This window comes from Hyla sarda, chromosome 4, assembly GCF_029499605.1.
Source record: "Hyla sarda isolate aHylSar1 chromosome 4, aHylSar1.hap1, whole genome shotgun sequence".
Classification (NCBI taxonomy): domain Eukaryota; kingdom Metazoa; phylum Chordata; class Amphibia; order Anura; family Hylidae; genus Hyla; species Hyla sarda.
Window position 1 is genome coordinate 65,995,808 of NC_079192.1, and position 16,455 is coordinate 66,012,262.

At 44.5% G+C, this 16,455-nt stretch overlaps 1 protein-coding gene across 1 annotated transcript; it reads right to left on the reverse strand.

The window, feature by feature from the left end:
• Nucleotides 1-291: 291 nt before the first annotated feature.
• Nucleotides 292-12,619, reverse strand: LOC130366824 (interleukin-1 beta-like). Its single transcript, XM_056569204.1, has 7 exons — nt 12,598-12,619; nt 12,438-12,489; nt 9,214-9,262; nt 7,952-8,138; nt 6,271-6,441; nt 1,083-1,219; nt 292-673 (listed from the first exon to the last, which is right to left on the reverse strand). The coding sequence occupies exons 2-7, from the start codon at nt 12,479-12,481 to the stop codon at nt 461-463; spliced, it is 801 nt and encodes a 266-aa protein (XP_056425179.1). The 5' UTR covers nt 12,482-12,489; nt 12,598-12,619; the 3' UTR covers nt 292-460.
• Nucleotides 12,620-16,455: the final 3,836 nt, after the last annotated feature.

Genomic DNA, 16,455 nt, shown 5'->3' on the forward strand with positions numbered 1-16,455 from the left:
GAATTCCGCACGTAGACTCCGCAGCAGTAGAGTCCCATTGATTTCAATAGGATTCTGCTGCACTGTGCATACAGCGGAATTTCCGCGCCTGATGTTTTTACCGTGGATATCCCAATTCAGGTCTATTCTTTCTGTGGATTCTGCAAGGAAATGCATTTCCAAGCAGTCCTAGTGCCCATCGAATTAGTCAAATGTGCGGAATGTGCGAACATTCCACTCATTTTCCGACCATGTGAACACAGCCTTATAGGTCCACTGTGGAAGCTAGAAATATTGCTGCAGTACCTTATCCACTTCTCATCTACATATCTGTCTTTTTACATGGATGTGTAGGCCCGAGGTTTGGCTGTTGAGGCACCACAAGATAGTTTGAGAAGACTTTCGAACTCACAGACTCTTTTAGAATAGGAATAATCCTGCACAGTGAATAGTTTGTACGTATACAGTACGTGACCGCATCTCAGTTTAACTGTGGAGTCAGTCTGAACTCTCTCACTAAGACGTCACTTGTTTGCCTCAATTGCAGTTTCTCCCCCTCGTCTTGAGATGCGCTTAAATAATATCCAGGGAAGGCCGCAGACTCAAAAGAGCAGTGACTGCCATCTTGTCTGGAGTAGAAGATGAAAGGTAACAAGTCACTATCTGTTTTCTTTTCTTTTATGTTGTCAACTTCCTGAATAAAAGACACAAATGATAAGTTTAGCTCAGATTTCAGAAATATCATTTAGCATAAATCTGAAAGTTTTTTTTTCTTTTCTTTTGGGCATGTAACAATGACAACCTAGTCATAGAATGTCCCATGCACAATGTTCCAGAATTGTTAATTCATAGGAAATACATGTATTTACTAAAACAAACAGGTCAGGAGAGATGACAGGAGCTACTGGCAGCCATTATTTTGTAGGTCAGGTAAACATATAAGCCAGTGTTTCCCGACCACGGTGCCTCCAGCTGTTGCAAAACTACAACTCCCAGCATGCCCGGACAGCCAACGGCTTTCCGGGCATGCCGGGAGTTGTAGTTTTACAACAGCTGGAGGCACCCTGGTAAGAAACTCTGATATAATTAAGTAGCATACTCACTGTGAGAGTGGGCACCTGATCTGCGATCCCTTCTGCAGTGCAGGATAAATAAAGTTTTTGGCCTACGATACCCAATGAGACGGGACGTTTGTTGTTTTCAAGATTTTGTTCAAGATAAGTGTTTACAATTATTTTTACTGCAGAGAAAATGTGAGAATGAGGCCATGTTATTATTTTTTTCTTCGTAAAAATATACAAAATGTTTATACACTTGTAATGTCCCAGTACAGAACATGGTCCTGTTCTACCCTTAGGCCCTGTCAGGTTGAGACCCTTAGTGACCTGGGGGCTTTCCTGAAGGGTCTCCCCCTGTGGTTTCCAGAATGTTGTGTACATCACTTTAATGCCTAGACAGTCTCCTAATGTATAGATAGAGCAGAGGACCTGTGAGAGGTTGTCTCAAGGACCAGTAAGTCTGTCACATGTTATGTTATGCAGTCACAGAGAACACCAGCTTATCCAATGACCCGCAGCTTGACCAATAGGCTTCAGTCCAGCCCGCCACTATATAAAGGGGGGCCATTACAATTTTTCTCAGATGCCATCTGCTACTGAGCACAGCAAACACCAGAGATCTCAGTGCAAGTGATCAGCATCTGGAAGGCCACAAAGCTACAGTCATTCCAGTAAGTCAAAAGTCTATGTCTACTTTCACTACAAATAGTCAAGTCCTGCATATAGTCAAGTCAAGTCCAATCTCAAGTCAAGTTAATTACAAGTATATTGGTCCAGCAAGCTGCGAGGGCCTTCTCGGTCCAGCCACCTCTCTGGGAAATCTGGCCTTAGCTGTGAATATAATTCCATCTGTCTTATACTCAGTAAAGCCACTGTTTGACCCTAACTGGTTGTGGACTCTCATTTCACTTCTAGCAACTGGGATAGCGGAGGGACCGGGCGTGTGGTGTTCCGGAAACCCTAAAACCACACTGGCGTCACGAACACTAGGGGTTAATAACCTCTTGCCCCCGGGGTTAATACCATCTGGCCCCACCACCTACACAGCTACACCCGTGGTCCCGCCATACATCGGTGGTCCACCACACATTGAGCATATGCTATCTAGCTAAATGGACCTACATATCACATCCATGTACTGTATGCCTTGTAAACATCTCACTCCAAAACCATTCTTATTTATACAGAATTGGTTACTTTTGTTTGCCCTGTAATACAAATGCATGATGTATGGGTGTACATACTTATTTATTATAAGGGAAAGGTGTTCATTATGGCCTTCATTTTTGTATTTTAGTTTTTTCCTCCTCGTTCCTTGACTCTTATTTTTCCATCCACAGAGCCATAGAAGGGCTTGTTTTTTTCATGACCAATTGTACTCTGTATTTGTTATTCTTTTATCATAAAATGTATGGCAAAACAAAAAAATAATTATTTTTTTGTGGGGGAAAATGGAAAAATAAAACACTATTTTTTAACTTTTGGAGGTTTCGTTTTTAAGCAGTGCGCTTTACAGTAAAACTGACACAATGGGGGAGATTTAACAAAATCTATCCAGAGCTGAGTTGCCCATAGCAACCAATCAGATCGCTTCTTTCATTTTTGAGAGGCCTTGTAAAAAATGAAAGAAGCGATCTGATTGGTTGGTATGGAAAACTCAGCAACTTTTCCTCTGGACAGGTTTTGATAAATCTCCCCCAGTATCTTTTGATTTTATCCTGTGGGTCATGATTCAACCAATATCATGTTTACTTCTACCTATATAACAAAATACATTTGCTTAAAATTGCCCAATTCTGACCCTTTTAACTAATTTATTTTTCCATATACAGGGCTATATGATAGCTCATTTTTTGCATCATGATCTGTAGTTTTTATTAGTACTATTTTTGTTTTGATCGGATTATTTATGTTTCTACCATTCACCAATGGGGGGGGTTGATTAAAATTTTTATGAGGGAAGGGAACTTTTTATTATTATTTATTTTACACTTTTGAAGTCCTCATAAGTAATCATTAGATTGCTAATACTAAACCGTGCTATGCAGTTGCATAGCATTGCTCAATGTGGTCGGCACTCTTCTAATAGAGTTTGCCTTGACAGACTCTCTGCACATCGGTGCCAGCTTGGAGCAGGTAAGGGCACCTCCTGCTGGCATGTAAATTGATTAGACCTCAGCATATATGTTGTGGGGGGTGCCAATTGGTCCCAAAAGCTGACATTTAGGCTCATAAATGCTGTGATCACTATTGATAACAGCACTTAAAGGAATCAAATCAGCAGATTTTAGCATATATAATGTTCATCAACACGTTATATATACTAAAATCATCCTCACCATCCCCGGGAGACGCTTGTCCCCCCAGGGATGTTGTAGATATGAAGTTATAAATTCCCCCGGCCGCCCAGCAAGTAGTCCCCTGGGCCGGGACTTACACTTACTAGCTCCTGTTGATCCCGCCGTGGCCCTGCCTCGATGACTTGAATGATGGCTTGCATCATTGCTCTGCTCCCTTAGCAGATGGAGCAGAGCGGTGACGCGCGCCGTCAATCAAGGTGAAGGGGTGGGACCACGGCCGCAGCGACGGGAGCTAGTAAGTGTAAGTCCCCTCCCAGGGGACTACTTGCTGGGAGGCCGGGGGACTTTATAACTTCATATCTTAACCATCCCTGGGGGCACAAACGTCTCCCGGGGATGGTGAGGATAACTATTTTAGCAAATATAACACGTTATCGAGCTTTATATATGCTAAAATCTGCTGACTGGTTCCCTTTAAGGGGTTAATGGGGGACATCAGCGGGATTGGCGATGTTCCTCACTGACTGATTGCACTTCTCCTGTGCTTGCTTCATAGACAGAACGCAGCTCAGGGCATAAATGCCCGTCCTTGTTTAAGTACCAGAGCACAAGGACTTTCATTTACGTCCACTATCCTTAAAGGGATATTCCGGCTCTAAGACATCTTATCCCCTATCCAAAGGATAGGGGATAAGATGTCTGATCGCGGAGGTCCCGCCCACTGTCACACCCCCTCCCATAGACTTGCATTGCAGGGGCAGGGCGTGATGTCACACGGGGGCGGAGTCTTGACGTAACGATACTCCGTCCCTGTAGTCGTGATCGGGCAGACTCCGAGGCTGCAGCGCTGTGTGCAGCTCCCAAAGGTGAGTGCTGCATGCGAGATAGCGGGGGTCCCCAGCGGCGGGACCCCAGCAATCAGACATCTTATCCCCTATCCATTGGATAGGAGATAAGATGTCTTAGGGCCGGAGTACCTCTTTAAGGGGTTAAAAGTATTCTTTTGTATCTGGCTTCTTAGTTGGGGGTCAGCCCTACATTTCCCATGCAGCATTGACTGCATGAAAAAGTAAAATGGCTGTCCATGTAAAATATGAATGGACAGGAGCTACTGATAATTATCTGCTCTCCACTCTTGCTTATAGAGAAAAGGATCCTGTATGTCACCCAAATTAGGGGGAGTGGTGCCCTAGTTAGCCGTGCTCCCCTCCCTGTTCACAGGAGGCTTTTTAAATTGATAGTGGATCCTGCATGTCACCAAGTCAGAGGCCATATGCCCAGCAGACAGGGTTACCTCCTGGTTGGTATTTTACCTGGACAGTCGGTATTTTGGACACCCTGCCGGTGTTTTTATATTAAAAATACCGGCAATATTTATCCGACCAACTCCTGGAATGTTGCACCATAACCTATAGCGCTTCCCGCTGTTGTAAAACTACAACTCCCAGCATGCTGGGAGTTGTAGTTTTGCAAGAGCTGGAGGCCCCCCTGTTTGGGAAACACTGACCTATACTATATACTACTGAAGTATATAGTCCAACATGCTGGGAGTTTTTTTATTTTAATTTTATTTGGGGCAGCTGCTGAGCCACAGGCTGTATTAGGGCATGCTGGGAGTTGTAGTTAGTAACATACTGCAAGTCCCGAATTTGCAAAATAAAAAGAAGCTATCAGAAAGTCACAACAAAACAAAAAAGCTACTGTTAAAAACTACAGATCGGGGCGCAAAAAATGATCCCTCATACAGGCCTGTACAAGAAGAAATAAAAAAAAGTCTTACGGGTCAGAATAGGACAAAATTTCCCCCCGCATATGTGTATCCTGTGATGTCACGCATATATAATTAATTATGAAAATTAGCATGGCCGGAAATTTTTTTGCAAGAAAGGTGGCAACCCTACCAGCAGTGGTGAGCAAAATGAGTGTGTTAGGGTCCCATCCGACATAAGGCCTCCTCTGTGTGGTGGATGGGGGACACGTTTTGATCAAAAAGTGCGCTAAGAGCCTCCATTTTATGACCAAGAGTGCTGCTGCAACCTTCTATTTGTATAAATTTGTGGTGCACCACGGGGTGCGATGTGAGAGATGTGTAGGGCAGATGTTGTAGCCCAGGGGCAGATGGTATTAACCCCTAAATGTTCGTGATGCAAGGGCGTGGATTTACCAAGAACCACCCGAACGGTAGCACCGCTAGTCCTAGTTTAGGCAGGGCAAATAAGAGTCCAAGGCCAGGTCAGGGTTAACGGTAGCTTTACTGAGGTAGACAGATGGTACCGTCTTTACAGCTCGGCCAGGATCCGGCCAGCAACACAGGGGACCTCGCAGATTGCTGGGACTTGCAGTGACTTTGACAGACTTTAAGCACAGCCACGCTGACTATAATAGACTTGACTTGACTGAAGATAGTGACAGCAGACAGAGATGACTTGACTTACTGACTTGTGGCTATGATTTAGGCTTGAGGCCTCCAGATGTGCTGGACACAGGCTCTGAGATGTCTGGACTGGACTTGACCTCAGGATCTAAGAGAGAGATTGTAGTACCTTCCCTTCTTATAAAGGGGGGCTGAGCAAGGAGCCCATAGGCTAACTGTGGGTCATCTGGTCACCTGGTGCTCTCTGTGTAACAAAACATGTGACTGTAACATGTGACAACCATTATCATGTGACTATTAACCATGTGACCATATCAAAAGTCCTTTACACATAATATAAAACTAAACAGATTATAGGGGTACAATGCAGGTGAGCACTGGGGATGTGCAGGGACTCAAGCTGATAGGACTGTGAGATGCATATCCCGTACTGGGACATCACACATTATGCATAGTGGACTATTTCTATGACAAGACCACCTTCAATTTTAAATGCAATTTTGGGTTGTCTTCTCAAACAGGTTTCACTGTAATATTGTTAAATGTAAATAGGATTTACCTTCCAGTTGAGCATTCTCCCCTTCTAAAAATGTAACCACAATAAAATTGTTGCCTTCCAGTTTCAAGGACCTCATTTTTGTGTCTCGTATAGCATGCTCTGTTGTCAGATTGTAGAGGAACCTAGTCTTAGGTGCTTCTTGAATCTCTTCTTGCCTGAAGGCAATGTTTTCTGTTAAATAAAATTAGCAGGTTAAAGCTTATCACTACAACGGTGGCGTCCATTAAAAAAATCCCCTCATAAAATAAATATACATTTATAGAAAGGATCTGCTGATCAGAACTTGTTAGGCCTTCAGCAACCCCAGCTCAGCTCCCATGTGCTTAGAGTAGAGAAATTGGACCTATTCTTAGATAGGGAAATTAGATTGTGAGCCCCATTGGGGACATAAGCAGGTACAAAATGGGTGACAAAAGTCTCAGTACAGTACAGGATTACAGAATATGTTGGCACTATATAAGCAACATATATATGTTGCAACATCAATAATAAAATAAGCTATGAGACTCATTTATTAGGGATGTGAATATACTATAATTAAGCACAGTTCGTAGATAGCCAGCACGGCACTACTTCCCTTTCTGAGTATAGAACAATGATGAAATGGCAGACTTGGACTAGGAATGCTGGAGGTGGTGCTCAGATTGACAATAGTGCATGAAGACGTTTCAAAGAAGCAGGAAAAAAATCGGCAACTCACCGCAACCAGCTGAATGAAATCTTCTTTTATTTCATACTCACAAATATATATCATGGGAAGAGGGTAGTGGGGGGACACAGGATGGCGACCAAGCTCCATTTCGCACGGTGATCGTGCTTCCTCCGGCCGGAGGAAGCACGATCACCTGGCGAAATGGAGTTTGGTCGCCATCCTGTGTCCCCCCACTACCCTCTTCCCATGAAATATATTTGTGAGTATGAAATAAAAGAAGATTTCATTCAGCTGGTTGCGGTGAGTTGCCGATTTTTTCCTGCTTCTTTGAAACGTCTTCATACTATAATTCAAGTATACAGTACGACTTTATGCACACTACAGAATTTCCAAGCGGAATTCCGTTTTGAAATTCTGCTCAGAAATGTTGGTGAAGCAGAATCCTTGCTGGCAATGGAATTCCGCTGCACAGTGCACACGGCAGAGTTATTAAGGTGGATATTCAGGCTGGAACATCCCCTCATTGTCCATTGTTTAGCTCTGCAGACCACCAGTCAGCGCTGGCCGCACTTGGAATCTACGGCCCAATTTTGTCTGGCTGGAGATCCGGAAATGGGAACCTGCCTTATTATAAACCTCTTTTTTGGCTGATAATGGCTCCTCAATGTTGGCTTCAGCTCCCTCAGCGATGGCAGACGCCACAAGATGCATGAATAGGTAGGAGAAAATGTTGTGTACAGAAGTGCTGCACAACTGGGGCTAAAGCCTGAGGTCCTTCTTTATTGTACTAAAGGGTAAAGCGTTTTGACATTGCAATGGTCTCTCCATCAGATCCAACTGAGGGATCTGATGATGAGATCAGCAAAATCTGGAAACCTGTTTGTTCAGCTTTTTTTCCAGGCACAGTATACAGCCTGTCCCCAAACTCTGGTATTGGGAGAGCTTTAAAAATCCACCAGTTTAACCCTTTATCTTGTTCAAAGTGACTCTGTGTAAGCATAAGCTACATTTAACATTAAATGATCTTACCTTTAACCGGGACTAGAGTCAGTAGGTCATCATCTTTGAAAAAGCACTGGTTGTTAAATCCTCTCTTTTTCACAACTGTAACAAGCACTTTCACCTTCTTGAATAAGTGCACTGATTTTTCGGGCTTTCTTATCTCCAGCTTTTTTATAGTTACCCGGTTTTCATAACAGTGTGAACACTTATTGACCTGTGGAATAAAATGAGATATTGATATTTTTATCATCTTTTCTTTGTTATTTGAAAGGTTCTTAAGAGACAGGGGGCTTTCATATATTGTTCACCATATTTTATAATCATCATATGTACTGTGGTTATATGTAATACACCCTGAAGATATGAGGATGTAGTATGCCCTGTATGCCTCGAAAGTAGAGCAAGGGAAAGATTGGAGCAATTGCCCAATCCACCCAGTTAGATCCCTCAAGTCCCCTCTAAAGGTGTCCACACACATTAGACAAAACAGGAAAACCCAACAATTTCAATAGTACATGTAATGTATGGGAAATGAGATGCCATTCTATGCTCTGGCTTATAGATATGGGTCATTAAAGGGGTACTCCGGTGCTATGACATCTTATCCCCTATCCAAAGGATAGGGGATAAGATGCCTGATCGCGGGGGTCCTGCCGTTGGGGACCCCCGTGATCTTGCATGCAGCACCCTGTTACAATCAGTCCCCGGAGCACGTTCGCTCTGGGTCTGATTACTGGCGATCACGGGGGCCGGAGCTTGTGACGTCATGGCCCCGCTCCGTGTGATGTCACGCGGGGCGGGGCCGTGATGTCACAATGCGGCACAATGCGGCCCCAGAGGCAGGACCCCCGCGATCAGGCATCTTATCCCCTATCCTTTGGATAGGGGATAAGATGTCTTAGCGCCGGAGTAACCCCTTTAACAAGGAACTGTCCTTTGTTAAAAAGGTTGTCTGGTGAAAATGATCTTATTGTACGGTAAGTATCTGATCACAGTGGTCTGATCACAAGGAGCCCATCTCTCAGTACAATTGTGGCTGTAGACGGCTTGCACTCTTGCATTTTCGGGTTCTTCCATACAAATGAATGGAGTGTGTGCTGTCTGCAGCACACAAACTCACTAAGAGCCAGGGTCTCATTCCAGAGATCCCGGGGGGTCCAACTATCCTGTGGTGAAGGGATAAGATCATTTTCACTGGCCAACTCCTAGAATGCCCCAGTATGGCCAAACTATAAGACAAGACATGTATTTAAAATATAAAAATAACAGAACTGTCAAGTGTAATTTACCTTTATTTTGTCAGGGACATCATTGGTGTAAAATAATTCATCATTTTCACTAAACAAACAAAAAAGTACAAATGTTTGTTCTATTGTAAAATAAAAAATACATACTGTAAAATATAAAATTATATACAATTTCTGTAAAACGCAATCATGTCAACAATAGATGTTGGTTTTAGCAGTAAAGTCATTATTGTAATGATGCAAGAGCTGTTCTAAAAACATGTACCAATTGCAATGCTAATGTTAATTTATTTGACAAGTGGCCCCTCCAGGCATCAAGGTCCAGATGTGATCCCATATATTTGCATTAAATGGAATTTGGACTAGATATACAATCTTTGATATATAACCTATTCACTTATTGGTTTGTTTTTACTGGGTTGGATCAATGTACAAGAAGATCTTTATGGCTGCATGGAAACATAATAATACATGATAAATATCAGAATGATACATTATAATGTTGTCGCTAGCCTGCTTATCTGATTGATTCATTAACCCCTAAGGTTGCGTTCACACAGTGCCCTTTTACGCTATTTTACCATAATTTGTACAATTGTCAGCCTGTTCACCCACACTACACCCAATACACTGGGTTATAGCAGGGGTGTAGCTATAGAGGTAGCAGTCGCATCGGGGTCCTGGTGCCTAAGGGGGCCCCAAAGCCCCATAAGAGACCAGTATTAATTATTGGCATATGGGGCCCTGTTGTAGATTTTGCATTGGGGGCTCAGAAGCAACAAGCTACACCCCTGGGTTATAGTGCGGCTGAACAGGAGTCCAACAAGGGGTCACTTACTTAAATATGTCCGGTAGGTCCTGAGATATGTCCCCAGAAGATCCTCTGCTGATTTCTGTGAATCATGCACAGGGGGGGGGGGGGGGGGGGGCGCGGTTCCGTTCACTCAATTTACATATTCATTGTCTGTGACTCCACATCGTAGTGAAATGGAGTCACAGACAATGAATATGTAAATTGGGCCAGCAAAGCCATGCCCCCTGTGTGCGATTCACTATATTTAGCAGAGGATCTCCTGGGGGACATATCTCAGGACCTACTGGACACATTTAAGTAAGTGACCCCTCGTTGGACTCCTGTTCACCTGCACTATAAGCACCCGCACCAGTGTATTGGGTTTAGTGTGGGTGTACAGGCTGACAGTTTTCCTTTAAGTCACTAAAATTACAGCAAAATCAAGAATTAAAATGCATGGGGGGAAATGAAGCATAAGCTTTGTCAATACATAATACAAATCTCCAAAGATTCGGGTTCTAAGAGGATGTAAAATATCTCCGATAGTTTTTTCACTATTAGGGAAAAGGACTATAGTCCAGTACTGTGTATGAATGTCATTCTTTTCTAAATATTTTCTAAATATATAGCTCTCCGAGTGTCCATTCCCCCTGCCCCTCGCCATTTATAACTGTGCAATAGGAGACAAAGCAGAGAGAACAGCGCTTCCATTCAGGCATTTAGCACCAGCATCGCAGGTACCCTTTAACCCCTTAAGGACTCAGCCCATTTTGGCCTTAAGGACTCAGACAATTTAATTTTTACGTTTTCATTTTTTCCTCCTCGCCTTCTAAAAATCATAACTCTTTTATATTTTCATCCACAGACTAGTATGAGGGCTTGTTTTTTGCGCGACCAGTTGTCCTTTGTAATGACATCACTCATTATATCATAAAATGTATGGCGCAACCAAAAAACACTATTTTTGTGGGGAAATTAAAACGAAAAACGCAATTTTGCTAATTTTGGAAGGTTTTGTTTTCACGCCGTACAATTTCTGGTAAAAATGACGTGTGTTCTTTATTCTGAGGGTCAATACGATTAAAATGATACCCATTATTACGTACTTTTATATTATTGTTGCGTTTAAAAAAAATCACAAACTTTTTAACCAAATTAGTACGTTTATAATCCCTTTATTTTGATGACCTATAACTTTTTTATTTTTCCGTATAAGCGGCGGTATGGGGGCTCATTTTTTGCGCCATGATCTGTACTTTTTTTTGATACCACATTTGCATATAAAAAACTTTTAATACATTTTTTATAATTTTTTTTAATAAAATGTATTAAAAAAGTAGGAATTTTGTACTTTTTAAAATTTTTTCGTTCACGCCGTTAATAAAAAAGGTTTTTTACGCTTTTTGGGGGTAAAATAGGAAAAAACGGATGTTTTACTTTTTTATTGGGGGAGGGGATTTTTCACTTTTTTTTTACTTTTACTTTTACATTTTTTAACATTTTTTTTTACACTTGAATAGTCCCCATAGGGGAATATTCATAGCAATACCATGATTGCTAATACTGATCTGTTCTATGTATAGGACATAGAACAGATCAGTATTATCGGTCATCTCCTGCTCTGGTCTGCTCGATCACAGACCAGAGCAGGAGACGCCGGGAGCCGCACGGAGGAAGGAGAGGGGACCTCCGTGCGGCGTTATGAATGATCGGATCCCCGCAGCAGCGCTGCGGGCGATCCGGTCGTTCATTTTAATCGCGAACTGCCGCAGATGCCGGGATCTGTATTGATCCCGGCACCTGAGGGGTTAATGGCGGACGCCCGCGAGATCGCGGGCGTCGGCCATTGCCGGCGGGTCCCTGGCTGCGATCAGCAGCCGGGATCAGCCGCGCATGACACGGGCATCGCTCCGATGCCCGCGGTTATGCTTAGGACGTAAATGTACGTCCTGGTGCGTTAAGTACCACCTCACCAGGACGTACATTTACGTCCTGCGTCCTTAAGGGGTTAAAGGGGTGCTCCGGCGATAAGACATCTTATCCCCTATCCAAAGGATTTTTAAAGGGGTACTCTGCCCCTAGACATCTTATCCCCTATCCAAAGGATAGGTGATCTGATAAGATGTCTGATGGCAGGGGTCCCTGCCCCCTTGTGATGTCACGCTCCACCCCCTCAATACTAACTTATAGGATGGGTCATGTGGTCATTACGCCCCCTTACATAGGCTTGCATTGAGGGGTGGCGCATGGTGAACAGGGATGCTGCAGGAGAGATTGCAGGGGTCCCCAGCGGCGGGACCCCAGCGATCAGACATCTTATCCCCTATCCTTTGGTCTATGGGCAGAGTACTCCTTTACGATCATTAGGTGATACTGTTAATCAGATCTGTCAATAGCAGATAACCGACTTGTTAGTTTTCAACCAAAAAAAAAAAAAAAAAGACTCCAAACCTAAATGTGTATAAGTTATTACCTGTATTCCATCAGCTGGTCACATAATTCTGGAACTGCTGCCATTGTGTTATCTGTAAAGATGAAATAACACAAAAAAATCAGTCAATGCAACACGTGTCCATACTGTGTACACTGATAAAGGAAAAATACATAGGGAATAATATGATGTCACTTATTACCTTTCTGAATAGTCAGAATGTCCTAAAGTTGCCCTTATCTCCTGGAGGTTGAACTGATTTTGTGTCTCCCCGCAGCCAGACAGCTTGTTTTATAGGCATGTGAAGAGTTTACGCAATGCAGGGTTTTCTTTGTGCTTCCTTTCTTCACGTACACACCCTGTTAGTATTTCACTAGAATTTCAAGATGTGTAAAGTACAGTACTGAGTAGAGGGGTGGGAAGAACAACATTTTGGGATCACATCCGGTATTTCCGCTAAACCCAATAAAACTGCCTCAGGTGTTTTAAAGCAGGTTTATTCAGGTGAATGTAGAATACAGCAGATAGACTCAGAGATTTTAATATAACTTAATATATCTTCTTCAGGCTTTAGATCTGCTTAGATGTTGTATCACGGTGGCTTTTGCATTAGACAGCTGGAGGCCAGTCAAACATGACTTTAGTCCCATCAGATCCATGGATTTTTCCGCCAACTTGTGTGGGAAAGAGTAGCGTTACCCTGAATACATAGGCTGGATGGCCACATCAGCAGGTTCAGTAACAGTTATATAATGTGTTTGGTGACCTTGAAGTCCATTTTCCATGGGTTGTTGGGGGAAGGCAGCGAGTGCCGACCTCTGTGTTTGGAGCTCTTTATTGAGCCTTTACATGGCTTGATTAATCCAGTGGTTCATTGGACCATTCATGTGGCCTTTAAGCTTCATTGCCAGCCACCAGATGTGCGGATGATAGAGTATTGATTTTTCCACTAATCCAATCCTGCAATGGCTGATCGCTGACCCTTTCATATGGGCCAGTTATGGGAAAGAGGGTTTCTTGGAATGCTTATTTGCCCGATAATCGGCCTATGTAAAAGGTCCTTAACTCCTGGAATCCTTTATAGATTCCTTCTTTCTGTCTGCTCTGGTCCTTTTCGCCAATCTTACCCTGATTACTGGGTAACTTTTCTTATCTTTCTGGAGTTAATGCAAGACAAAACACAGATATTGTGACACAGTGGGCAAGAATCAGAATTTGTCAGAAAAATAACCAGGGCATTCCAAAAAAGAGCACACAAAATAACACATTTACACAGTAATAGGAGCTAAACAACACTGGGGCAGATTTAGAATTGTGCCAGAACTGGCATATGTGTTTTATGCCACACCTTTTGTGATTGAGCCTCACTCAACAAGGGGTGTGATTTGGCAGGAAAGGGTGCAGCATTGCAGAGATGGGGTGTGGTATAGAACAATATTGTGCACCAAACTTTCGGTGCAAATTTTTGTAAGCCAACTAATAGGTGGTAAACATTTAGCAGGGCCAGCATTGGGGGGGGGGGGGGGGGGGGGGGTCGCGGCAACCTCGGCAGTTCTATATGAATCCTATAGGCTAGGACCCCTGATGATTGAATATGAGAAAAAGAGATGGCCACTATGGCCACTATGTCCTACGTGGGTGCAACAAGTTGTCAAAACTAAATTGTTACAAAAGAAGGAAAAAAATGTAGCAACCATGAGATGATGCTCCCCAACACATACATATAATATGATAAATTACATTTTATTGACATGTAGCAAAAAGGGGGTAAGCACACAATTAAACACAATTAAAAATCATGTAAATACACAGAGTATAGTAATGTCTTAATGTCTAACTCTTGCTTAATGGCGAACAAGGGTGAAGCAAGTCCCATATATACACACATTATATATCAACACCAAAATATAAGTTGCAAACCTTAAGGTGGTTTATCAAAGGCTTAAAACGGCAACATAAGATGTAAGGTTTCCTGTGACGAGGGCTGGCTCTACCGATAGGCAAAATAGGCAACCAACTGCCTAGAGCGCCCTCTTGATGGGGGCTCCGCTCTGCCCACTGCAATTAAGTTAGCCAGCATCCGAAGCACCTGCCCATCAAGAAACCCCCCCACCTGTACTATATAATCAGCATTTTTCAGCCTACAGGTGTGATCACTAAGGTCAGGTCCGTCCAACATCCTGACATCGCGTGCACCTCCATACATCTGGAGGAGCCAATTGTCAGGGTCAAGGGGTGGCAAAATTAACTTTTACCCTAGGGTGGCTGTCACGATGCCGGCTGGCAGGAGGTGGATCCTCTGTGCCAGAGAGGGATTGGCGTGGACCGTGCTAGTGGACCGGTTCTAAGTCACTACTGGTGTTCACCAGAGCCCGCCGCAAAGCGGGATGGTCTTGCTGCGGCGGTAGTGACCAGGTCGTATCCACTAGCAACGGCTCAACCTCTCTGACTGCTGAAGATAGGCGCGGTACAAGGGAGTAGGCAGAAGCAAGGTCGGACGTAGCAGAAGGTCGGGGCAGGCAGCAAGGATCGTAGTCAGGGGCAACGGCAGGAGGTCTGGAACACAGGCTAGGAACACACAAGGAAACGCTTTCACTGGCACAATGGCAACAAGATCCGGCGAGGGAGTGCAGGGGAAGTGAGGTATACATAGGGAGTGCACAGGTGAACACACTAATTAGAACCACTTGCGCCAATCAGCGGCGCAGTGGCCCTTTAAATCGCAGAGACCCGGCGCGCGCGCGCCCTAGGGAGCGGGGCCGCGCGCGCCGGGACAGGACCGACGGAGAGCGAGTCAGGTACGGGAGCCGGGGTGCGCATCGCGAGCGGGCGCCACCCGCATCGCGAATCGCATCCCGGCTGGAGGCGGTATCGCAGCGCACCGGGTCAGTGGATCTGACCGGAGCGCTGCAGTAGCGAGAGTGTAGCGAGCGCTCCGGGGAGGAGCGGGGACCCGGAGCGCTCGGCGTAACAGTACCCCCCCCTTGGGTCTCCCCCTCTTCTTAGAGCCTGAGAACCTGAGGAGCAGACTTTTGTCTAGGATATTGTCCTCAGGTTCCCAGGATCTCTCTTTTCTTATCAGCAAACTTCTTCATGCGTGATGAAGCCTGTAAGAGAGAATTTTGGGTCTCTTTCCATATGGTGGAAAGATCACGAGTTATTTCATCCACAGCGGGCAAACCAGAGGGCAAGGGAGTAGGGAGGGGGGGAAGAGGGTGACGGCCGTACACCACGAAAAATGGGGATTTGGAAGAAGATTCAGAGACTCTGAAGTTATACGAGAATTCGGCCCATGGTAGAAGATCTGCCCAGTCATCCTGGCGGGAGGAAACAAAATGCCGTAAATAATCACCCAGGACCTGGTTAATTCTTTCTACTTGCCCATTGGATTGAGGATGATAAGCAGAAGAAAAGTTTAATTTAATCTTGAGTTGTTTACAGAGAGCCCTCCAGAATTTTGACACGAATTGGACGCCTCTATCCGAGACGATCTGCGTGGGCAACCCGTGAAGACGAAAAATGTGTACAAAAAATTGTTTTGCCAACTGAGGCGCTGAAGGAAGACCAGGAAGAGGGATGAAATGTGCCATCTTGGAGAATCGATCAACGACCACCCAAACAACAGTGTTGCCACGGGATGGGGGTAAGTCTGTAATAAAGTCCATACCAATCAGAGACCAAGGCTGTTCGGGGACAGGCAGAGGATGAAGAAGACCAGCGGGCTTCTGGCGAGGAGTCTTATCCCGGGCACAGACAGTGCAGGCCCGCACAAAATCAACAACATCCGTCTCCAGAGTCGGCCACCAATAGAAACGAGAGATGAGTTGCACGGATTTCTTGATGCCCGCATGGCCTGCGAGATGGGAGGAGTGACCCCATTTGAGGATTCCGAGGCGTTGGCGTGGAGTGACGAAGGTCTTCCCTGGAGGAGTTTGCCTGATGGAGGCTGGAGAAGTGGAGATCAGGCAGTCAGGAGGAATGATGTGTTGCGGAGAGAGCTCTACTTCCGAGGCATCCGAGGAACGAGAGAGAGCATCGGCCCTAATGTTCTTATCGGCAG